Genomic DNA, 22,972 nt, shown 5'->3' on the forward strand with positions numbered 1-22,972 from the left:
ATAAATGCCATCACCTTCCCTGACGCCTTTGGGGACAAGGAAAACATGCTGTGAGTCACGTCCACCCATTTTCAGGCCAAAGTATTGAGCATTCGGTGGAAGTCAGTGCGGTGTGGTGACAAAAGTCGCCGTCAGAAGTCACAGAATCCAGGGCTGGCCCCCATCCCCATTTCTGAATCTATATGAAAAGGGCCAATGGCTGTGCCTTAGTTTCCTCATTTGTAAAGTGCATCCAGTGCGCCTTGGGTGAGCGCGGACCTCATTCCCACGGGTGATAGGCGCTGACCCTGCGGGACCCTGGCTCGGCCTCGCGGGGACCGCGCTGGGCCAGCGGCCGCCGCGCCGCGCAGGGGGCCGAGGGTTGCGCGTGCGCAGCTCCTCGGCGGCCCGGGAATCCTGCGGCGCGCGACTCCGTTGCCAGGGGAACGGGGAGGGGGGCGGCGAGCTTTCCGGCGCCGTCGTGGAGGGGGTGCGCGCGGCGAGCTTTCCGGCGCCGTCGCGGAGCGTCGCAGCTGTCATGGCGGAGACCGTCTGGAACACGGACACCGGGGAGGCTGTGTACCGCTCCGGGGACCCCGTGCGCAACTTGCGCCTCCGGTAGTCGCCGCGTCCCGGAGCCCCGTGCTTTTATGCTCTCAGATAGCTCGAGCCTGAACTTCACCTCTCGGTGCTCGGCGCCCCCACTTTTGCCTACGACCCTGAGCACTGCCTCCGCGGCCTCCCCGCGTCTCCCTCTCCGCCCTCAGCTCCCAGACCTAACCGAGCCCTCCCAAGGTCCTCGGAGCCCCGTGTCCCCAGGACAGTCTCAGCCTCACCCTTCCTCCTAGGGGTGGTGAGCGGGGTGCGGCTCCTCAGTTGTGTGCGCCCCGCACACCTTGGTAGCCCCACCCTTTTCTGTGTGTCCCCCATCTTATGCTCATCGGATTGTGTGTGTTTTACCGATTATTGTGGGCCTCTCTTTTCCTGACAGGGTCCACTTGCAAAGAATCACATCAAGCAATTTCCTCCATTACCAGCCTGCCACCCAGCGCGGGAAGGACCTCATAGACTTGGGCACTTTGAGGCCTCCCCCAACCGCAAGTGGGTGTATGGTGGTGACCGGTCCCCCTCGGGTGTCTGGGAAGGGCCTGGGGTGGTAGCTGCTGCTTAAGACAGAAAAGGCTGTAGTCTGAGAAAAGGCAGAGACGTTAGGTTCCTTGCCCAAAGGCACATGGCTGGTAAATGTTGAAGTCAGGGTTTGATTAGGCATTTCACCTGCTATATTATGTTGTGTCTGAAAATGGAATAAGACATGATTCCTGCCATCAAGATACTGATCTTTTTTTTAAAAAAAAAAAAAATCTTTATTGATTTCAGAGAGAGGAAAGGAGAGGGAGAGAGAGAGACGGAAACATCAATGATGAGAGAGTCATTGATCAAGAGCGCAACCGGGCATGTGCCCTGACCGGGAATCAAACCCCCGGATTGCCTGGATCCTAGGTCGATGCTCGACCGCTGAGCCACGCCCGGCTGGGCAAGATACTGATCTTAATTGTAGTTAAATGTGGTGAAACAACAAATACCATACTTTAGATGTGTTATAAATTTTTCCTGGTAACCTAAATTCCATTTGTGGCTTTTTTTTTTTTCCCCTAAGAAAAAATATCCTCCAAATTCTAAGTATACATATAGACACTTTTAAAAACAATTTAAAAATTGGGGTCTGCTTGAAAAATGTGCATATTAACATCAACTGTGCTCTTGCAGTTTTCCTTATCTGGGAAGGCAGAAGAGTGAACTGTTTTAGGCCACTAGTCTCTTCTGCTTTTGTTTCTGTTAAAAATAGTCCTGAACAAGAAGAGTGTGGGCTGGTGGGTTGTGAAGCATGTGTCTCTGAAAAAGGCATTCTCAGCCAGGAGTGTATTTGGTTCTTTGTATAATCATCTATTTGCCTTTCCTCTTCTTTCCTGATACTTGGTCCTAAGGTTACAGTGTTTGTGATTCTGGATGTATGGCTTCAGGAATAGTAAAGATGAAAATGCCAGGGTTTCTTTTAAGCAAATGTAGACAATTGGGATTGAGGAAGAGCTATTCAGCCTCGATCTAAATTTCAGCTACTGACACTGCATTAGATGAAGTAATTCCTGGAAGGCATGTCTTCCTTTTATTCAAATTAGAGTAGTGATTAACACTTCGTGTGTCTTAATCCTGGCTTCTATTCATCCACAGCTTCTCCAACCTTTGCCTAGAGTGATTACTTAATAAGTCACTGAACTCCAACTTGTTTTGTGGCAGACATAAGAGCAGGGACTTAGATGATAACCAACCATAGGACAAGAAGTGGTGCTGGTTTTGCTCAAACATTTGACTCACCCTGTTGTCTTTGGAGGTGGACACCGCCCAGATGAAGATGAAGAGGAGGAGGTTGTGATTGGGTGGCAGGAGAAGCTCTTTAGCCAGGTGAGCAAATGTCACTTGTCTACTCAGTCTACCTCCACCCAGTCCACCTCCACCTGGCTGGTAGCAGGGAAAGATTATTGATACAGATTGCCAAACCAATTTCCAGAAAGCTTGTAGCAGTTTATATTTCCTGTTATGTTAACAGGGGCAGTGTAGCATAGTGACTTCCATTACCCAATTTTATGATCCTGGGTGAGGCACTTTTCATCTCTGGGCCACATGCCATCAGTATCAGCAGAGTTGGATTAGACCATCACTCTGGTTCCTTTTAGCTCTTACATCCTTTGGATCCCCTGCCCTCAATTATTTTAAATAAATAAGAGTTGGCTATGAAAATATGTCAGACTGTATCAGCTCTATAGAACTGTTTTAATTAAGCAGTTATAGGAACAAAAGTTTGACCTAGTCTCAGTAGATCTCTCTTTCCTTGTGACCTCAGTTTGAAGTAGATCTGTACCAAAATGAAGCAGCTTGTCAGAGCCCTTTGGATCATCAGTACCGTCAAGAGATCCTGAAGCTGGAAGGTTCAGGTAGAAGGAAGAACCGACGAATCTTTACCTACACTGACTCTGATAGATACACCAATTTGGAGGAGGTATTGTTCTTTCTGAGGTCCCATAGCTTCCTTCTCCTTTGCCTCCCTGAGCTTTCTGGCCTCACTGGATTCTGTGAGTTAAATCAGGAGTCTGTTAAGGGGTGACAGAGCCTGTCTAGGAACTGCCTTGTGCTGCTGGCAGGCAAGCTGGAGTAGAGCAGGCACAGTCTACAGGTGGTGTGGCTTCTGCTCTCTTCCCTGCTGGAGGGCCTGGAGGAGCTTGCAGGGTCTCTAAGGATAGGCTTGCAGGCTGCAAACTGGGAGAAGGAGCCACTAGGCTTGACTTCCTCCATGCTTCATAAGATAAGACAAGTGGGTGGAGTCTAGAACCATGTAGATCAGTGATTTTCAACCTTTCTTATCTCATGGCACACATAAACTAACTACTAAAATTCTGTGGCACACCAAAAAGCATATTATATTTTTTGCTGATCTGACAAAAAAAAAAAAAAGTATATTTTGCTTCATTCACACTGGACAGCTATTGTTGTGTTGGCTGTTGTCATTTTTTTATTTGACAATCTAAGGTAAAAGAGGTCAGTGCCCCTGACTAAATTAGTCAAGTATTACATGTTTTAAAAATTTTTACTGTACACTTGTTGAAAATTGCTGATCTAGATGAAATTCACCAGAGGATTCAGCCAAAACTCTGAGTGTATATGTTTGAAGAGGAATTCAGTACAGCCAATGGCTTATGTCCTCAGTTTCCCTCAATTATGCCAACATAGCCTGGTGGACTTGTTTAACACTTTCTTCAGTCATTACCTGATATGGTCTGTCTTCTCAGCGAGATTTTAAACTCCTCGAGGGAGGGTAGAGCCTCTATTTTCTGAGTTTTGTCTACAACCTTGTAGATCTCTGCAAGGAACAGTTGTTAAGTGAATGTTTTTGAAAGATTGATGCCTCTGTTAGGAAAGCTGTGGGTTGGTAGCACATAAAATTTGGGTTGTGTGTTTTGGAAAAGTGAATAAAATTACAGTTAGTGCTCAGTTCCCATGCAAGGATTTTCCATGGAATACTTGTATCCCATTTGGCATCTTCCAGTTGCCTAGTTAATGTCAACATCTACCAGGCAGGCTCACCCAACTTTTTGCTGGTACGTGCTCGGAAATTGCAGGCTCATTTTAATATTAGCATAAACAGACTCACTTCTGAAGGTTAATATGCTGCTAATTTCAGGGCAAACCAAGGTGTGGTAGGAATCTTCTTTGGCTTGTTTGTGCCACTCCTCCCCTGCATTAGCATGTATGTTATGAGGAATAATTTTAGGTTCAGGTCCCCAATGAGGTTTCAGAAGGAAGACTTCCCTTTGGGTAATTGGTCCCATGTGGCTCTGACCAGCTGGATTACACAAGGATGCTCTTTCTTCCCAGCACTGTCAGAAAATGACCACTGCAACCAGGGAGGTGCCATCATTCTTGGTTGAGCGAATGGCAAATGTCAGGCGGCGACGGCAGGACAGGCGAGGGATGTGAGTGCAAGTGTGCATGGGGGCTCTAGGGGGGCCTTTGTTCTCGGTATGTCCAACAACTCAGGCTTCCCGTTCTGTAGCAGACCTCCACCTGGGTGTGCTCCCCTGTGTTCCTCCAAGCTTTTTGGGGGGCCCCAGGGAAATGACCCTTCCTGTGGTGTCTCCCAGGGAAGGTGGCATCCTCAAGTCACGAGTTGTCACCTGGGAACCCTCAGAAGAGTTCATCAGGAACAACCATGTCATCAACACCCCTCTTCAGACAATGTACATTATGGCAGACCTGGGGCCCTATGGAAAGTGAGTGAAGCTTCTCCCTGCCCAGCCCAGAGGCTCACCATCGTTTTCTCTCACTAACCGTCACCTACCTGCTGTAGTTATCCTGGGGTACATGGGAGGGAGGGGCTTCCTTGCTTTTCATTCTTCTTCGTTGTTCTCAGAAGAAAGTAGTTTACTGTGATAATTTTTACTGCAGCCTCTGTCCTCTCTCCTGATGTGTTCTGATTACCTACCTCTTCTTTCCCTGGAGGTGGGACCAGTGATCCTGATGTTGGTTCCCTGGTTTCCAGGCTTGGCTATAAGAATTATGAACATGTCCTCTGTACTCTGAAGGTGGACAGCAATGGTGTGATCACAGTAAAACCTGACTTCACTGGCCTCAAAGGACCCTACAGGTGAGGAGGGAAAGAAAGGGCTGGCAGAGACTGGCGTTTTTTCTCTTGGCTTCCCTTCTTGGCCCGAGCTGAGGAGATGCTCAGAAAGCCCTTCATCTGTTCTGACATTTAAGTTCCCAGGTACTGGTTCATGTTCTATTCTGGGTCATTGACCCCTAGGATATTGGGGATCCTCTTCTCAGGAAATGTGCGACTACACCAATTCAAAAGTGACAGCTTCAGTAGTGTGGTTAAGTGAAAATAATTCTCTGTGCCCTGAATATAGGGACTAACCAGAACAGGGTGATGAACTCAGCCAGGGCTTTTCCTCTGGGCTTATTGTTTTCCCTTTTCATGTCCTGGAATAATAGGACTGTAAATTAGAAATTACCTAGACTCTCCTGTCCGTTTCTGAGGTGAGAAAACTGGGTGACAGGGATGTCATGCTTTAGGGTTTCACCGTGACTTTGAAGCAGAAATGGTCCTGGAACCTATACTCTCTGAGTCTAGCCTGGTCCCCTTGCTTTACCGTTTCCCTCTCCCAGTCATCATTCTGGCCATTGTTGTCATCATATACTCTAAGTGAGGTGTGGGGCCAGTGATGGCTCATCCCTGGGCTAGGTCTTGGAGGGCCCCTTCCCTTGTTATTAGAGCTGGTCTTTTTGTGGCTTTGACCTCACAGAATTGAGACTGACGGGGAGAAGCAGGAGCTGTGGAAGTATACAATCGACAATGCGTCCTCCCTCGCACAGCCAGAGGAGGAGGAGCGGGAGCAGCGTGTGTTCAAGGATGTAAGAGCCAATTCATCCCTAGTACCACAGGGGTGAGCCTCAGCACCTGGGAGCTGAGACCATGTCCGAGGTTGATGTCAGCAGTCGCCAGGTCTGCTCTTAATGGCTCTCTCCTGACTTAGGAAGCATTGCCAACATATCAAACCCAAGTGTGTGTTAGAACATCATCATCATCATCACGACCATTTATTTGAATGTTTACCGTCCTCTTGGCTAGGTATTTCACATACTTTATTTCATTTAGACCGTATAACAACTCTTTGAGGTAATTACTTTTATTACTACCATTTCTAAGTGAGGAAACAGGCTGAGAAGCTAAGCAGCCTGTCTAGGGTCATGTAGCTTGTACGTGTAGAGCCAGGACTCGGTCCCAGGCCAGTGGATTCTACAGCCCCTGTGTTTCACTTAAATGTCAGTGGCTGGGACTTAGGCCTCCAGTTCTCTGTGGTACTTCCCATTATTGCTTTTTTTCTCCCATTCTGAACTGAACTCTGGTCTGGCTTGGGTCACATCTTGGGTTTTGGTTTGGTTTCCTTCTGCAGCTCTATGGCCGGCACAAGGAGTATCTCAGCAGCCTCGTGGGCACTGACTTTGAGATGGTGAGTGCTTGGCTTCCTGCAGCACTGTGAGCGGGGTTCAGGCAGAGCATTCTGACTGCAGCTGAGTCGTAGAGCCTCTCTTAAAGGTCCCCAGGACATACCGTACTCTTCAGTATCAAAGAAAGTAAAAAAGAACATACAGAGAATAGTCCTTGTTGATGTTTTTAAAACATTGCATATTATTATAGAACTGTTGGTACATAGAAAAGGCCTTAAAGGGTACACGCATGCTGTGGGTGGCTTCTTCTGGGGAGAGGGTGGGACTGGGAGATAGGAGATGAATCCTGGGTGCCAAGAGCAATATGTCAGGGGGTGCTTGTTTTTACTCTCTACACTTAACGTCGTTTTGAATCTCTTCAGTGGTAATGCATTCATATATTGCTTTATAATTGATTTTAAAAATAAATATAAAGATGGAAATATCTTCCTCACTTCACGTGTATATTTTCCTAAGGGCCCCATAGAGAGGGAAGGGGTGTTGGTTCTGTTTGTTAAATAGTTTGGCTCTTTAAAAACTAAACAAAACAGTTTAGGTCAGCTTTTTTATGGCCCTATTCTTGGTGTCCCCTCATTCCAGGAGCTCCATTTCTAAATCTGGAAACAAGGATAGGATTACCCACTGGTCTCCCTCTCTCTCTCTAAAAATTTAACTTTTATTAGTTTCATATTGCATTAGCAACAGATGGTCAGGTTATAAAGTTAGATAAGATAGCTATACAAATACCTAAATTGTGAAACTCCCTAGTTTCTTGACCCCAGCCATCAAGGGGGAACAGGGTCTCCAGCCTTCCAGCACACACTGAAGGACAGCTGTTACGGCCTCCCCTGGATAATCTTCTAAATTTCCCATGCTGTGTTGCCCTCCCTACCATTTAAATTATGTACTTTTTTTTCTACATTACAAATTTTAGATATTTTGGGAAACAAATCTACGAAGTTGCAGGGTGAGAAGGAAATGCATTTAGGGACACATCCAGATCTGACATCCAATGTCAGGTCTTCCGGGGATTTGTGGGCAGGTTGGAGAAGTGCTGATTCCCTCCACACCTCCTGATCTGTCCTACTTCTCTCTACCTTAGACTGTCCCAGGTACCCTCCGGCTCTTTGTAAATGGAGAGGTAGGTAAGTGTCTTGCCACACACAGATCTCTTAGGCTTTATCACATGCCCCGATGGAGCTGTGAAGTAGTCCACCTAGCTCCAATGGAGGCCTTGGGTTGTCTGCAGTACTTGGAAAACTCAGCCATGAGTCTTTCCTGGAAACACAAGAGAGTTCCTGGCCCTTGAGAGACTTCCGGAAGTGTATAGATCCTTTAGGACTGGGTGGGTGCCAAGGAGGATAGGAGAATAGGCTGAAATAGTTTCCTGTTTTCTTAGTTTCAGCCCAAGGCTATGAGTATGACAATCTCTACGTCCACTTCTTTGTGGAATTACCAACTACTCGTAAGTAATATTCATAAGTCTCTTTTTTATACCCATCCTGAAAGTTTTCTACAGGCATCTGGTCAGGCCTCCTTCCCTGCTCTTGCATCAAAACTGTTATTGTTCTTTTCATGGCCATAGATGGCTTCCAGTTTGTCAGATCCCATGGCGACCTCTCTGCTTTCACCTTACTTGACCTCTCATGAGCATGTGACACGGCTCACTTTTCCTCCCTGAAACTTTTCCCTTGGCTTCTGGCTCCATACTTCTCTCTTCGCTCTCTTGGGTAGATCATCAGCCTCCTTGGCTGATTCTTCATCTTCTATTCATCTTAAACTTTTCCAGTATCCAAGGCTGGGCCTTTTCAGGACCATTTCCTGTGTCTGAACCCCTTTCTGTCACATCTTTGCACTACTGGTTCTTCCTGAGTTCAGGCCTCGGCCTAAGTGTCACCTCTGAGAGGTCATCCCTCACCACTCAGTCTAAATGGACCTCCAGGCCACTTGGTTCCTTCACCCCGTTTTAGTTTAGTGCAGCATCGTACACCACCTAATGGCCTCTTGTTGGTTGTCAGTCTCCCTCCCATGAGAAGGTTAGGTCCATGAGACACAGGGATCTTTTCTGTCTGGTCACCGAGATATCCCCAGTGACTGGTCATGGCATAGAGTAGACACTCAGTAAATGTTAAGTGAATGATTGATCGAGTGAATGAGTGGATGAAGGAACTTTGTCTCTTTCTCAACTACTTGCCCTCCTCCCAGGTAAATTTACTATCTATTGTCTATGGCTTTCAGACTGGTCAAGCCCAACATTCCAGCAGCTCTCAGGAATAACACAGACCTGTGCCACCAAGTCCCTGGGAATGGTATGGAAAACAAGAGGGGGTACCTGGAAGGGAGTAGGGCTCTGATCCATCTGAAGATTTATCAGGCCAACAGCCACCCCCGCCAGGGAAATTCAGAGTTGGGTGTAGCCCTCCTGTGGCGGCTCTGCAGGGATGCTAGTCCCAGGGTCCTTTTGCTGCTTTGGGGGGAATGGGAGCAGCTTCTAACTGGGTGTCCCTTTGCCTAAGCCTTTTACTTCCTACCTGGGTGATAGTTTTTCTTTCCCCCTATGAAGGTGACCTTATTGGCCATGGAGAATAAATCTCAGGTGAGGCCTTGCCTACCCCATGACACTGAGTATAAAATGACGCTCCTCTTTTTAGGACAAGGTGGCCTACTTCTCCTATCCATTCTCATTTGAGGCCTCCTTCCTCCATGAGGACGAATCAGCTGGTGAGTAGCTCAGCAGCTGATCCTGGGCCTCGGGCCTCCTCAGTGGTGCCCCTTCTGGGGGAGGGCCTCCCAGGACCCAGCTGTTTCTCTCCCTTGCTTGCAGAGGCTCTCCCGGAGTGGCCAGTGCTCTACTGCGAGGTCCTGTCACTGGACTTCTGGCAGAGGTACCGTGTGGAAGGCTACGGGGCTGTGGTGCTGCCCGCCACCCCAGGTGACCTCTTGTCCCTGCCCTTCCTGTGGCCCCCATGCCCTAGCTCGTAGGAACAAGACTAGCTCTCCCAAAAGATCCATCCGCTCCCAGGGAGAAGTAGGGATAATTAGGAATTAGAAGCATTTAACTTGCAAGATTCCTTGCTCCTGTTGAGGAATTTCCTCCCTTCAACTGAGTGGAGTCGACAACTAACTGTGAAGTCGAGCAGCCTGAGTGTCTGGAATCTGCTCTGTGCTCCTCTGATTTGACCTGCAGCCTTGAGGGAGAAGTTGCATGGCAAAGTGGCTCAGCATTCACTTTAAGATAATAGCCACTGTCCCTTATTGTGTGCCAGGCATTATGCTGAATGCTTCCATTTAGTTCTTCCAGCTGTTCTGTGAGGTGCAGGCGGTGGTGGTATTTTCATTTTACTAGGTGAGAATGAGGCTCAGAAAGGTTAAGAAACTTAACCTGGGTACAGGGGTAATAATGGGAGGAGCTGAGATTTCCATTTCGGATTAATTTCCAAATGCTGCCCTAAACTACTGCTATGATAATCTTCACCAGACATCAGACTGTCACCAGAACAGGTGTTGTAGTGGTGACTAGGCCAGTGTCACTGTTGGGGAGTCAGCAAAGGATGACGTGCCCCTTCTGGCCCTGGCCTCATTGCCCTCTCCCTGCGCAGGCTCACACACCCTGACAGTCTCCACGTGGAGACCCATGGAGCTTGGCACAGTGGCTGAGCTGAGGAGGTTTTTCATTGGTGGTTCCCTGGAACTGGAGGACCTCTCCTATGTGCGGATCCCAGGAACCTTCAAGGTGATTTTTGTCTCTGCAGAAACTTCATGCTGGGAACTTATGTTCCCGTCTCACCTACAGCAGGTGGGATCTGGGTTAGGCCCCTTAATTGTTCATTGCTTCATTATTACTTAGCCCCTTCCTTCCTGTTTCTTAAGCCATGTTTTGAGCCAGGTACAAATATCTCCACTGCTGTCCTAGGAGGTCTCTGGGAAATAGCATACTCGAGGTTCCCCTTGGTCCCTGTCAGAATAACCAGCCCCTCCTTCCAGCCCATCACCGAGGCCTTGATAACCAGAGGTGGGGAGGGTGAGCAGGAAGCTTGCAAGACTTATTCTCAGTGACGTTGGAGTGGCCCCTGCTTTACAGTTAGGAGCCAGTGTTTGCCTTGAGGTGATGGAGTCTGGGTGATGGAATGAGGTTTCCACAACGGCTGTTTTCCCCAAGAACGGGAATGGGAGAGGGGGCGAGGCCAGCATGGTGCCTGGGGTCTGGAGACTGCAGAACCCATGCTGTCTAACTGCCACAGGGGGAGCGTCTGAGCCGCTTTGGGCTCCGCACAGAGACCACTGGTAGTGTCACCTTCCGCTTACACTGTCTGCAGCAGTCCAGGTGAGTGACCCTGGCCCTCTGCCTTGGGGCTCTTCATCCCTGGGGTCTGGAGAGAGCCTTGGCCATGTGGCACGCTCCCCTGCAGGGCCTTCATGGAGTCCAGTTCTCTCCGGAAAAGGGTGCGGAGCGTGTTGGACCGTCTGGGAGGATTTAGCCAGCAGAGTTCCATTCACAATGTACTGGGTAGGTGCCCCGTCCCGCCCGCTGGCCACCCGGGGTCAGCATGGGCCATGGCAGCTGACTACTGTGTTTGCTTCCAACCCAGAGGCCTTCCGCCGCGCCCGGCGCCGCATGCAGGAGGCCCGAGAAAGCCTTCCCCAGGACCTCCTGAGCCCCTCGGGAACCTCGGTCTCCTAGCCTGTGGTAGCTCTGTCCCTCCGTGCAAGAGGACAAGAAAAGTGACAGCTAAGGCTGCGTTTCTCCCTCCTCCTCTTCTTTCCTATTGGAGACCTCCCGAGAACCGGAAGAACTGAGAAAATGCCCAGGCCCGCCCCTCTGCCTAGTCTTCTGCAGGGCTTTCTCCCTGCCTTGTGTCAGTGAAGCCCAAGACCCTGTGGCCCCCATATTCATATTTCAGCTACTGCAAGTGGGCATCGCAACAAGGCATGTTTTTCGGTTTGAGACTAGTTTGGGAAAACCCCATAGTAAGTTCTGTCCTCGACACAACCCCTTCTCTGGCTTGTCCGTGGTCTCAGTAGCCGTGGGCTGCAGGGTGCTGCCTTCTCCACAACCTCTTCACAGATGGTGGCTCAAGAAGGCAGGAAAGCGAGACCTTAAATTCCCAGCCAGGAGTCAGCCTCTCCTCTCCAGGGTAGCCGCGTCTGCGTGAGGCTTGTTTTTTTTGTGATACAACTATTTCTGGAGAAAATGAAGGCTGAAGACACTGCCCAGTCTTTTCTGCTGACTGGGTGATATCTTTTATTGTGTTTTTTATACATAAAAGCTTTTTATACTGACTGACATTCTGTTGGCTGTTTCTCTGCTCAGGTGGCTGGTGTGGTTGAGGTATTCTAATGTTGGGGCCCCTGTGCTGCCGCCCTTCCCTTTGCTGCTCTTTTCTACTCCAGAGTGTTTCTTTTGATTCTCTTAGTCCCCAGGAGAGGCTTAGAGGCGAGTGCAGCTGGGCCTTAGCAGCAGTCCCCTTAACAAGCACAGCAAAGCATGGGATGAGGCCACACCCTCCGTAGCCCAAAGCAGAGACTGGCTCCTGCCCTCAGCAGTGTTTTATTGGCAGAAGCAGAGCAGGCCACCCAGCCTGCAGGCTCTGAGGAGGACTGTGGGGTCTCCCAGTCATGGGCAGAAGTCAGGGATGGGCTGGGAACAGTAAGAAAGTGGCTGGAAACCCTCCAGTTAACATCTTGCATAGGCTCCAAAACCTCGTTGTTTGGCTCCCAAGGCAGGTTCATTGCTGCTGGGCACCCTAGCTATCCCTCCTAGCCAGAGAACCAGCTCAGAGCTGCAGCCAGCAAAAGCATCAGGATATGGTTTGTTCCAGGGGAAAAAGTAAACTCGTGGTCTTCCCCAGCTTCCCTCTCTCCAAGGTCAGGGGCTTGGGACAGAGTCCTGCGGAAGCAGCAGAAGTGGACATGTGAGGAACTTGCTGGACATCCAGAGATGAGCTGTTTCAGGGTGTTGATGACTAAGCCAAGGCTAGCTGGGTCCTTCCTAAACATCCCCCCCAAAGTTCTAGGCCCTGGATGGGATTAACTGTCAGCCCAGAAGCTAGCATACTGGGAGGCCACTAGGAAAGAGTACCCTGCCCCCAGTGACAAGTTCTGTTGTCCCTGCTTAGAGGCCTAAGAGGACTCAGCCGTCCCATCTGGAGAAGGAAGTGAGGGCCTGATCCCACCCAGGGCTCTTGGGGAAAGCCTCCCCTTACCTGCAGAGGCCTCATTTGCCTTTCCAGGCTGACAGGTTCAACCTGGGGACTTGGCTGCAATGCACAAAGCCCCGGGGGTAGGTGTTGGCCCTGAAGATTTCCTTTGGAACCACGGTGATACCGGTATTGTCACACACAATTCGAGACAAGGAAATCTGTCTCAGGGCTCTGCGCTGACTCTTGGTGAAAACACCTCGTTTCTCCCACCAGAACCTGCCAAGACAGTTGAGAGATGTGGGTGAAGGTTGGGGAGGAATTAGCATATAGTGAGCACCTGTTGTGTGCTAGGTACATTGTCATTCAGTTCTCAAAAATGTCCTGCAGAATAGGTATTATTCCCATTTTACAAATGAAGAGACCAGTGCAGTGGTCAAGTACATTGCCCAGTATTAAGTACACAGTAACTTAAGTGGCCAGGGCTGGATTTGAACCTAGGAAAAGGCCAAATCCAAATAAGTCAGGTCTTAAACCACAAACTTATTGGAGGGAAACCAGGTGTAGCCCTTCCTGCCCATGTTTTCCAGGACTGTTTAGTGAGGCTGTGGGAATGGAACAGCAAGGCCGAGAAGCCGCCTGGGTTAGAGGTGCTTACAGCTCAGGCAGTATCAGCCTCCCTGGGTCAGTGGTCTCTCTCCCTCTGACCAAGCTCTCCAGGAGCCTACTGGTCTCAGATTTTGTGATCTTGGAAGAAATGAAGCTAAAAAGAGCACTTTCCCTCATTGTTGGGTCTGTGAGTGCTAGTGCTTTTCCTCCCTGCCCTAGGGCTGGTTTTAGGGTCGGGTCACTTACCTGTCTCCACTTCGGGCTCTTGTGAACTGGTTCTCGAAAAGACAAGCCAAAAGCGGCCCCACGCGGGCCCCCGGCAAAAGAGGCTCAGCAATGGCCCCCATCCAGATGTCAATGTTGTTAGGAGTCCCGTACAGCTGCAGGAACTTCCTTGCTAAACCCTGGTTTTTCAGCACTCGACTAAGCTGTGCCAGATTCCTGGGCTGGGAGAGCCCACAGAAGCGCCGCCAAGCATTGTACCCTGAGGGGAAGGGGGCAGAAGCAGTTTCAATTTTACCCCTGCTGTCCTCCCATTAGCTCCTGCTTCTCTCCACATTTCTCCTGAGAGCTCTGTGGTCAGGCAACATGAGGCAGAACAGGAGCCCTGTTGGCAGAAGAGGCCCCTACCCAAAGACCAAATGCCAGCGGACAACCATACTTTGTGTGCATCAAACTGAGGGCTGCGTAGCACTTAAGACAGTACCTAGAACACAAGAGACGCAATCCGGTTTGTAGAATGAGTGAATCAGTGAAGAAATAAGTGAGTGAACAAGACAAGGAATGAAAAGCATGGATAAACTTTACTCGGAAAAGAACCACCTGCTATATAATCCCATTATAGGAAAGGTTCAGAACAGGCAAATATGTAGAGACAGAAAGATTAGTGGTTGTCAGGGGCCGGGGTGGGAGTGGGGACTGATTGTTATGAGGTTTCTTTTGTGAGTGATAAAAATGTTCCGATATTAGATATGGTAACCGATGCACAACTCTATACTAAAGTCATTGAACTGTATACTTTCTGTGGGTGAATTTTAGATGTTAATTACATATCAATAAAGCTGTTTTTAAATTTTTTCACCTACTCAGAAACTGCCAAAGACTAGCCATGCTGATTTCTCAGCTATCAGGATCTCATACCAGAATCAGGTCACCTGATGTGGTGGGACCATCAATAGGAGATGGCTTGGCCATAACCTGAAGGAACACTAGCCCAACATCATTCATTGAACTACAACTCACAAGCACCATCCCCCAGCTGAACAAAGGAAAGCCATGTCATGTTTTACCAGTGCTAAGCTCTGTTGCGTGGATATCAGGATCCTCCCAACCTCTCTGTGTAATCCCCATTTTATCAATGGATACTTGTTGAGCTTCAATACCCATGACTTTTCCAAGGTCACTCACTCTACTGTTAAGTGGAGTTCAAACTAGGTCTTCCAGTTCCACATTTGGTGTTGGACCTTGGAAGGATTAGAATAGACTGCAAGAGGTGATACCAGAAAAATATTTCTGGGACAGCTTGCAGGGAACAGGCTTTGAGGGAACAGAATCTCTCTGTGGCATCTTGGGTGGTGAGCAATATCAGTTCTCCAGCAGGGGGTGCCAAAGCTCTTCGGCTGTCAGGAGCACCCAAGTGCCATGAAGGAAAGAAACTGGTTCTGGAGTGCCTGCTGTGGGCCTGCCAGGTGCTCACAAGTGCAGCAGAAATTCCCCCCACTCTGTTATAACACAAAGATTAGTTTAGGCAGATGGAGTTTCGGGTTGTATGTGGACAGGAAAGTAGAAGGTGGGGAGGAGAGAGGAGCAAGGTGGTGGCCAAAGCCCTCCCCCAACATTGTGGATTGAACAGGAGGAAGAAAGGAGAAATTTTGAATTTGATTCAGATTTTACTGAAGGAGTCTTAGTTTTGTGACATTGGGCAAATTACTGGGTGTCTCTGAGCTTATTTCCTTTTCTATAAAAGTGACTGTGGTCACTGGGAAGACTAAATGAGTTAATATCCATGGAAGCTCCTAGCAAAATGCCTAATTTGTCTTCTTAACCTGGAATAAAGCTTTCTGTGTCCTCACCAAACAGCCAGGGCAGCCTTAACTTCACTCCATCCTGCCTCAGGCTCTGCCTTTCTCCACTTAGAGCCAGAAGCCAGTTTCTCTGTCCCTGAAACTTTAGCCTTTCCCCTTGGAACTTGCCAGGGTGCTGGGGAATGCAGCGGTTCTCTCTGCCTTTTATATCTGTTTCTCTCTACTTGGAAAATCCTTATCGCCTTTGCTCATCCCCCGTGCCCAGGTCCTGGTACTGCTGTGAACCTAAAGCTAAGACCCTGAAACAGATGGAGAAGTGGCAGGACAGCAAAAGTGGTCCCAGGAAGGCTCTACGGCATCAGCCTTGGCCTTGCGTGCCTCTGAGCCACAGCACCTTCTGTAGACAGTCCCAGGCACCAAGAGTCTTCTCTGAAACCTGCCCCCACCACACCACCAGCAGAAGCCCTGGTGCAAGCGAAGCCTGGGAGAAGGGGTGGGCAGCCGCTCACCTGGGAGACCGTGGTCCCGGCTGCGTTGCATGTTGAGAGCCGCCAGATCCAGCCCGATCCTTCTCACTTGCCGAAACAGCTGATCCCGGAGCTCATCCACTAACATGGAATCCTGCCGGTTCAGCTTGGCTGGGGTGGCCATGAGGCCCCGGAGGAGGGGGTCGATGCCACCTGGGGGCGGGGAATGTGAGAGCACACATTGGACCAGCCTCTGGGAAGCCCAAGTAGCTCAGAGCTGGATAAGCCAGTCGCTCATGTTCTGTAATGATTATTTCAGAAAATAGAGGCCTGGGTGGACATGAAGAGAGCCAAGGCTGTCAGGGAAATGGTCACACCTACTTAAAGGGAGGGAGGGCAAGCTTCTTTCAGGCCCACAAGCCACCAGTCTGACATTAGTCTCCTCTTTAGAAACCCCTAATCCCAGAGGGGATGGGAGGCCCATGACAGGGTCTTGGTGGGACCTGCCTTGTTTTCACTGTCCTGGGGAGATGATTAGCGGTGGCCTGAGCACCAGCTGGCCTCCTGGCAGTAGGCTTGGCCCAACTGGGGGAGGGTGTGCTCCCCAACCCCACTCCCTTCTGCCTCTGGAAAACCTGGTCACCTTCATGCACAACTCGCCAGCTGGCAAAGAAGGTAGAGCTGAGCAGGACACGGGAGTTGGGTGCTGAGGCCTGGTATCGGCTGTCCAAGCGGAACAAGAAGGGCTGGAGCATGGTGTGCCCAAAGCGGAAGGCCAGGGTGAAGACATTGGCCACACGAGGGTCCACATTGGAGCAATACCCCCTGTAGGACCCCAGGGTTCTCCTGGCCCGCTCCTTGCCCAGAACCAGGGGCAGATAGTCTCGGTAGGTGATGATCTGGAAGAGAAGACGTAGGAGGAAATTACCTTAGCAGCTGCTTACCCCACACCCTTACCTTTGGACAGAACTTTGGCTTTTCAAAGGGATGCTCAGGCGTGTTAATTCTTGAATGTCATCATGTCAAATGTAGCAATATTAGTTTCCCATTGGCTGATGGAGATGCTGAAGCCCAGAGAGGCTGAATGACATGCAGAAGGTCACACCGTGAGTTAGTGGCAGAATTGGGGGTATAGGCCAGCTCTCAGGTATACACACAATCACTCAGACCTGACTTACTTGAGACACATCCCCAAGGATGTGGTAAAGAGGGCGGGAGCCACTTTTTCAGACTGCTTCTCATGCCAGATTTCCTTCTAGGGGATGCTAGGACCCAGGGCTTCTTACCTGGACCATGGCCCCCACAATCTTCCGAGCCTCATGGTAGAGCTTGTCTCCAGTCCATTGGGGATTCTGGCGTCTCAGCTCAGTAGCCAGCCGGTTGTGCTCTCTCATAAAGAGGGTGTGCATAGCTGCCAGGAAGGGGGTTTCGCTTGATCGAGAGTCACCTTGAAAACCACAAGTTCAGAATCACTATAGCTCTTCCCAGAGAAATGTCCTTCTGCTACAGCAGACAGAGTTTGGGGGACTAGAGAAAGGTGGTGGGACTTCCCGACCTGGGCCAAGCTCCTGGCCCTCATGGCCCTCCATCTCCTCACTGTCCTGTGGGGCAGCTCACCGACCGCCACCCTCTTCCCCAACACAACGGGTCGGGAGGGGAGGACAGCAGGGTCTCGGATCCCTAAGTGACTGCAACAGGTTCGGGTGAGGTAGGAAAAAAAGCACAGGGCAGCTGCCCGTCTCAGACAGGAAAGTCTTTGCCTAATGATTCTGTTCCACAAGATGACCAGATCCACAGCTGGTGGGGGGACCTGGATGACTCTAGGAACCTTGACTTGGGACCATGAGCTTTTCTGTCCCATGAACTGCATCCATGTGCATGTTCTCTACTGAGGACAGGACCTTCCCCCAGCTTTGGACTTGCTCTTACGCAGGAGGGAGGGTTGGGCAGAGCCTCTTCCTGTAGCCAGGCCTTCTCCTTGAGGCCAGGAAGCAAAGTAGATTCCTGAAGGTGGACCTTACTCACAGGCATTTGCTGGCTTTGAACTAAGCCTTTTTGTACAAGGCCTTATTTAATCCACTCTTCAGTAGACCTCTCATGAAGGTGCAAAGAAAAAAACCCCACAATCCTTTAAAAAGGGGCTGGAGCTAACTCCCCACGAAAAAGGTGGTGGAATAGAGTGGAAAGAGCACAGGCCTGGACGCTACCCTGACTTGAGTGCCCACTGTGGACTCTGCCATCTGAACTCTGTGCTCTGGATACATTAGTCATCTCCCCTGAGCCCCAGTTTCTCATCTATAAAACGAGGGTGATTATAGTGGCCTCCTGTCAGGGATGCCATAAGGATGAGAGATGGCAATTTAAATATCTTAAATAACCAGAAAGGACGCCAGTTATCATAACCATCACATGGGGGCAAAGAGCCCTGGGAGGGTTCAAATTGTGCATCCGGAAGAAGGTATCAGGTACCAGTGTCTAGCAACAGTGGGGGCGAGGGGGGAAAAACCTAAGGGAATTCAGCCCAGCGAAGAAAACAACGCAGGCGGAAGTAAAGCTGCTTTCAAGTAAAGAGGCTATTAGTGAGTGAACTTCTCTGAAGTTCCAGAAACACAATGAACAGCAATAGGTGGGTGTTGGATCAAAATGGGGGTACCTTTCTACCAGCCAGCACTGCTGGAGATAAACAGGTGTTTGCAAAGGGACCCTTGACAACCTACGGATCCTGTGACAACTACAGATGTGCTATGATGTGCCTACTATTGAGGTCTGTAGACATGTACCCCACCGCATCCCAAGCCCAGAACCCAGGGCCTGGCCATATCTAGGGAGACACCACCTTGCCCCCGTCTGACCTGCCAGGAAGCAGGGGATGCGCGCCGAGCGGTTGGTGAGGAGGCAGGGGTCGTCGTGCAGATTGTCGAAGGGCAGCAGGGCCCGGCCGTTGTCCCTGAAACGTTGGTTGATGGCCAGTAGCCCATGGTAGTTGGTCCGATTGCGGAGGCGCAGGGCGAGGGAGACCTCGCTGCCATATACCATGCTGGCGTCCAAGAAGGAGGTGAGTGAATTGATCTGGTTCCGAATGATGTTCCTGTTTTGGGGGCAGGAGGCCGCCGAACGGGTGAAGGGGATGCAGTCTCGCTGGTTCTTGATTCGGGGGTCATTGGCCGGAATCTGAGGTAGAAGAGGAACCAGTGACACTGCAGCCCCTTAAGAGCAAGCTTACTCTTCTTGGTTCTCCCACACCTGCTTCAAAACTTTGCTCCAAACTCTCCTCCTTCAGGAAGCCCTCCTTGACTCATCCAGACTCACACTGCTCACCAGGTCAGTTTGAATGTCCGTAGCACTTTGGATCAGAGTCATGAGAGATTAGAAATGAATGAAGCCTTAGATCCTCCTTATCCCAGTGGGGAAACTGAGGCTCAGAGACGGGAAGTGACAACGGTTAGCAGGAGAGAGAGGAATTGAAACCTAGTTCTCCTGACATTTAGGCCTCTGCTTCTTTCATTCCGTTCAACTCAACAGATATTTCCTAAGCACCTTTCTGTGCTGGATGGTTTGGAAACATGAAGATCAACAAAGCTCAGCACACACTGCAGGAAACTGGCAATTCAGTTGAAAACAGACACACACATAGGAATGTAACTCTAAATTGACGTGCTGTTTGCTATGCTTGATCTAAAAGCCAAAAGTGAAAGGTGAGACAGGAAGATATGGGAAGGCTCCTCGGAGGAGGTGCCCTGAACCTGAGCTTGAAGGATGGGGAAAGTTGCTACAGGGAGGAGCCAGCAGGGGCCCTCAGAAGTCATGCCTCACCCATACCACGCCCCATGGATATCGCCTTACCTATTAGGGTGAGGGTGTGGGTATATGAGTGCGTACACGTGTGTCCCCCCATCTCCCCAGCAGAGGCTCTGCCCCCTGGAGTGCATCTTTTCTTCCCTGGTGTTCCACACCACCCTTGCCTCTCAGCCTGAAGGATAGCCCCCTGCTCACAACCCAATCCCAGGAACTGGTAAGAGCTGCAGGGCCCTCGGACCCCCCAGGAAGGAGAGAAGGGTGAGAGCTAAGAGGCCCTAAAGGCTTCCAAAAGCAGCAGGCCAGAGGCTTCCACTGTTCCGTGAAGGCTGCACTGAACCTCCTGGCAGGCTGCCCCATCCCCACCCCTCAAACCCGCACAGAACTGGAGCTTATGCCAGGCTCTGCTTCTTGTCTCTGTCTGACCCTCCAGCATCACAAACAGCTCCCTAAGGATGGCACTTGAGTCTTCCAGATCCCCACCCCCAGCTCTTGGCCCAGGATGGAGGCCAGGGGTCTGGGAGACTGGCTGAGGGTACCTTGATGGGGAAGCAGGGGGGTTGCTGGGCACAGGTCTTCTCACAGTCAACGCCTGCACTGAAGGCCACTCTGGCTGGGGTCTCAGGGGTGAAGTCCAGGTCATGGTCGATGAACTGGCCCCACTGCATGAACATGAGGGCCCGGCCCTGGTCGGAGGCCAACCTTTCTCTTGGGAAGCGCACGATCTGGTTAGACACTGCCCGGACCTAGTGGGGAAATAGGTCAGCATGTGGGGGGGGGGGACTTCTAAACCCCAAAAAGTGTTGGAGCCAGCGGGGGACTCAGGGGGCAGCAGGTCGCCCCTACTGGAGTTAACACAGAGTCTCTCCTCCTCTCCTGCCCTCCCCTCCCCCCTCCCCTTTCCTACTTTGTCCCACCTCCTCTGTGGCTGTCATTCCTAGAAGGAGGGTTTCTGGCCTGGCTCCTGAGGAGTCCAGGAGGACGAGAAGGGGAGAGGCCAGGTTGGCTGGCTCAGACCCCGCCAGCATTTCCAGAGAGGTTATTACATCAAATCGATAGGTCAATTTATAACCTAATGGATAACTGGATGATAGACATGATTGATAGATGCATGGACTAGTTGCTAGGTAATGGATAACAAATATAGAGAGAATGGATAGATCGATGAAAGAAAAATTAATAAATAGTTTTGATAGATGGGTAGATGATTGTTATATTGACATGGATAGAAAATTGGTGACTTGATAAGTGTAAAATAGTATACAAAGATCAATAGATATAGCTAGATGAAGGTGCATAGCCCTTTATAAAAGGGTAAGCAAAAGTAAGTCTACAGTTGTAATGCAAATAAATAATGCAATAATTAATAATACAACAACAAACTCTGTGTTTTGCATACTCAGAACTGTAAACCTACTTTTGCTCATTCCTGTAGTTAGCAAGATACTTTGACACTAATTCAGAAAAAAATACTGTAATGATTAGCCTTAATAGATTATATCCCATATGGATGTTTATTTAATATTTATTTCATATTCATACCAGCAACATGAGGCAGGTTTTACTGCTGTTTTACAGATGAGGAAACCGAGACTCAGCTGTATTACTTGCCCAAAGTCACCCAGCCAGCCAGGGGGAGAGCCTGGATCCCAGTCTGGCTGGCTGACTCTGGGCTGTACTTTCACACACACACACACACACACACACACACACACACACCCTGAGATCAAGCATCTTCCAGGTCCTCAGCCCCAACTCACAAGAGGGAGGAGGAAGCCACTGCGCCTCTTGCCAGGGTTCCAGCCGTAGGGGAGCGACCGCCCGTCCTCATACTCGGCCGGCAGCCAGCGAGCCAGGGGGGTGTTGGAGGCCCCCAACCAGGGTCTCTTCCTGCAGCAGGGGGTGGGCCGGGTCAGCACTTGGCTGACCCAAGCGGGCCTGGACACCACTTGGTGTGTAGGGATGGGTGGGGAGGGAAGGGAGTCCCCCAGCTGAGTCAGGTGCAGCCCCTGGCACCCACCTGTTGTTGCATCTCCCGGTGATGGTGCGATACTTGCTACCGCACGCCTCCTCCTGGCCCTGGACGGCACAGCCACTGGCCTTGGACAGCAGCCACAGCTGGGGTTCCGTTAGCACATCTGGGGGTGGGGCAGGGGCCAGGGGCCTGGATCCAGGATCCTAGCTCCTTCCCGAGCTCATCTGTTCTGTACCTCCCATCCCTTTACCCTCCCCCCTCCCAACACCCCACGTCTGCGCACCCTGCCTCCCCCCTCCCGGCTCCCTTCCACTCCCAGGCCAGCGCAGCCCTGGGGGCTCAGTGGGGAGCACAGTACCAGTGACATTGAAGGACTCCTGGAGTTGCAACTTCTCTTCCAGCAGCCCCAAGGCCACGTGCATATAATCGGCAGCCTGAACGACTGTCCTAGTGGCCGCTACCGGTTGTTTGAAGTAGAACAGGAGGTCCGCGGGGCTGGCAGAGCCGCTGCGAAGGCGCTGCTTGATGCTGCCCAGAAGGAGGGGGGAGGGCCGATCAAAGGAGGCAGGGCCCCTGCGGAGCCCCATCCCAGGCGGTGGGCAGCGGGAGAGTGCTGGCAGATATACGGATGGGAGGGAGGCTCTGCCAGCATGGCACTGCCCCATGGGCCCGGGGCAGGGTGATGGGTGAAATGACCTTGAATGGAGCCCGTCCTCCCTCATCGACCCTTCCGGGCCCACACAGACCCCAGACCCAGGCCCACCTCCTCTGAGTCTGATTGTAGGCGGCATCCACCAGCAACTTGGCCTCTGTTATGCAGCTCTGAAGGACCGAGGTCTCCACTGCCCTGAGGGAAGCTGCTCAGAGGGAAGGAGACTCAGGATCCAGGGGAGCCACAGCCCCCCAGACCCAAGCCCTTCCCCCTCCATTGACCTTCTCCTTGGCCGTCCAAGGGGCATTACCTGGGGCAGTGCCCACACAAGGCTGGGCTAGGACAAGAGTGACGACGACCCCTGCCAGGGCCAAGAGCAGCTTCGTCTTCACAAGGAGACCCCCAGCCACAGCGGGGCAACGAGTGACATGAGCGACACCCATGTCTTGCGTACTGGTGGACTCCCCTACTCCCCTGTCACCTGGAGGACCCCAAGCTGACCTCTCCCTCCTCCTGTTGTTCTTTGGAAGCAGCTGGGAAGGGACTTTTATATCCAGTCCTAGGGTGTGGGAGGGGAGCTCTGGGCCCCAGAAGCCCAGCCTCTTGAGGTGGAGCTCTAGAACTTCCCTCTTATTTTGGGGGGAGTCATGACACTGAAACACCCCTCCTCGCCACTCACCATCCTGGGGACCTAGCCACTCACCCCATCCCACCCTCTTTGCACTGAGTTCACTGATATGTATCTCTCAGAGCCCGGGTTGCTCAGGGAATATTTGCTGGTGACTGAGGCA

The 22,972-nt window shown here is 50.9% G+C and overlaps 2 protein-coding genes across 5 annotated transcripts; one reads left to right on the plus strand and one right to left on the minus strand.

Annotated features, from left to right (window-relative positions):
• Positions 1-460: 460 nt before the first annotated feature.
• MKS1 (MKS transition zone complex subunit 1) lies at positions 461-12,391 on the plus strand. 4 transcript variants are annotated; one of them, XM_081161549.1, is made up of 18 exons: positions 461-597; positions 971-1,080; positions 2,369-2,439; positions 2,879-3,034; positions 4,408-4,505; positions 4,674-4,802; positions 5,072-5,176; positions 5,838-5,946; positions 6,489-6,545; positions 7,625-7,667; positions 7,922-7,987; positions 8,761-8,831; positions 9,174-9,243; positions 9,347-9,454; positions 10,122-10,255; positions 10,764-10,846; positions 10,932-11,029; positions 11,112-12,388. In XM_081161549.1, exons 1-18 carry the CDS (start codon positions 518-520, stop codon positions 11,201-11,203), a joined length of 1,680 nt encoding a protein of 559 aa, XP_081017675.1. In that variant the 5' UTR covers positions 461-517; the 3' UTR covers positions 11,204-12,388. The 4 variants fall into 4 exon arrangements, with proteins under 4 accessions (XP_081017675.1, XP_081017677.1, XP_081017678.1 ...); XM_081161551.1 differs by lacking the exon at positions 10,764-10,846 and having other exon boundaries at positions 11,112-12,387; XM_081161550.1 differs by lacking the exon at positions 2,879-3,034 and having other exon boundaries at positions 496-597; positions 11,112-12,391.
• EPX (eosinophil peroxidase) lies at positions 12,333-22,676 on the minus strand. Its single transcript, XM_081161548.1, has 13 exons — positions 22,492-22,676; positions 22,293-22,386; positions 21,888-22,057; positions 21,575-21,692; positions 21,315-21,444; positions 20,094-20,300; positions 18,612-18,930; positions 17,046-17,206; positions 16,403-16,658; positions 15,802-15,972; positions 13,515-13,752; positions 12,726-12,938; positions 12,333-12,409 (listed from the first exon to the last, which is right to left on the minus strand). The coding sequence occupies exons 1-12, from the start codon at positions 22,622-22,624 to the stop codon at positions 12,737-12,739; spliced, it is 2,199 nt and encodes a 732-aa protein (XP_081017674.1). The 5' UTR covers positions 22,625-22,676; the 3' UTR covers positions 12,333-12,409; positions 12,726-12,736.
• Between the last annotated feature and the right edge of the window lie 296 nt (positions 22,677-22,972).

This window comes from Miniopterus schreibersii (assembly GCF_964146895.1).
Source record: "Miniopterus schreibersii genome assembly, chromosome: 16".
NCBI lineage: Eukaryota > Metazoa > Chordata > Mammalia > Chiroptera > Miniopteridae > Miniopterus > Miniopterus schreibersii.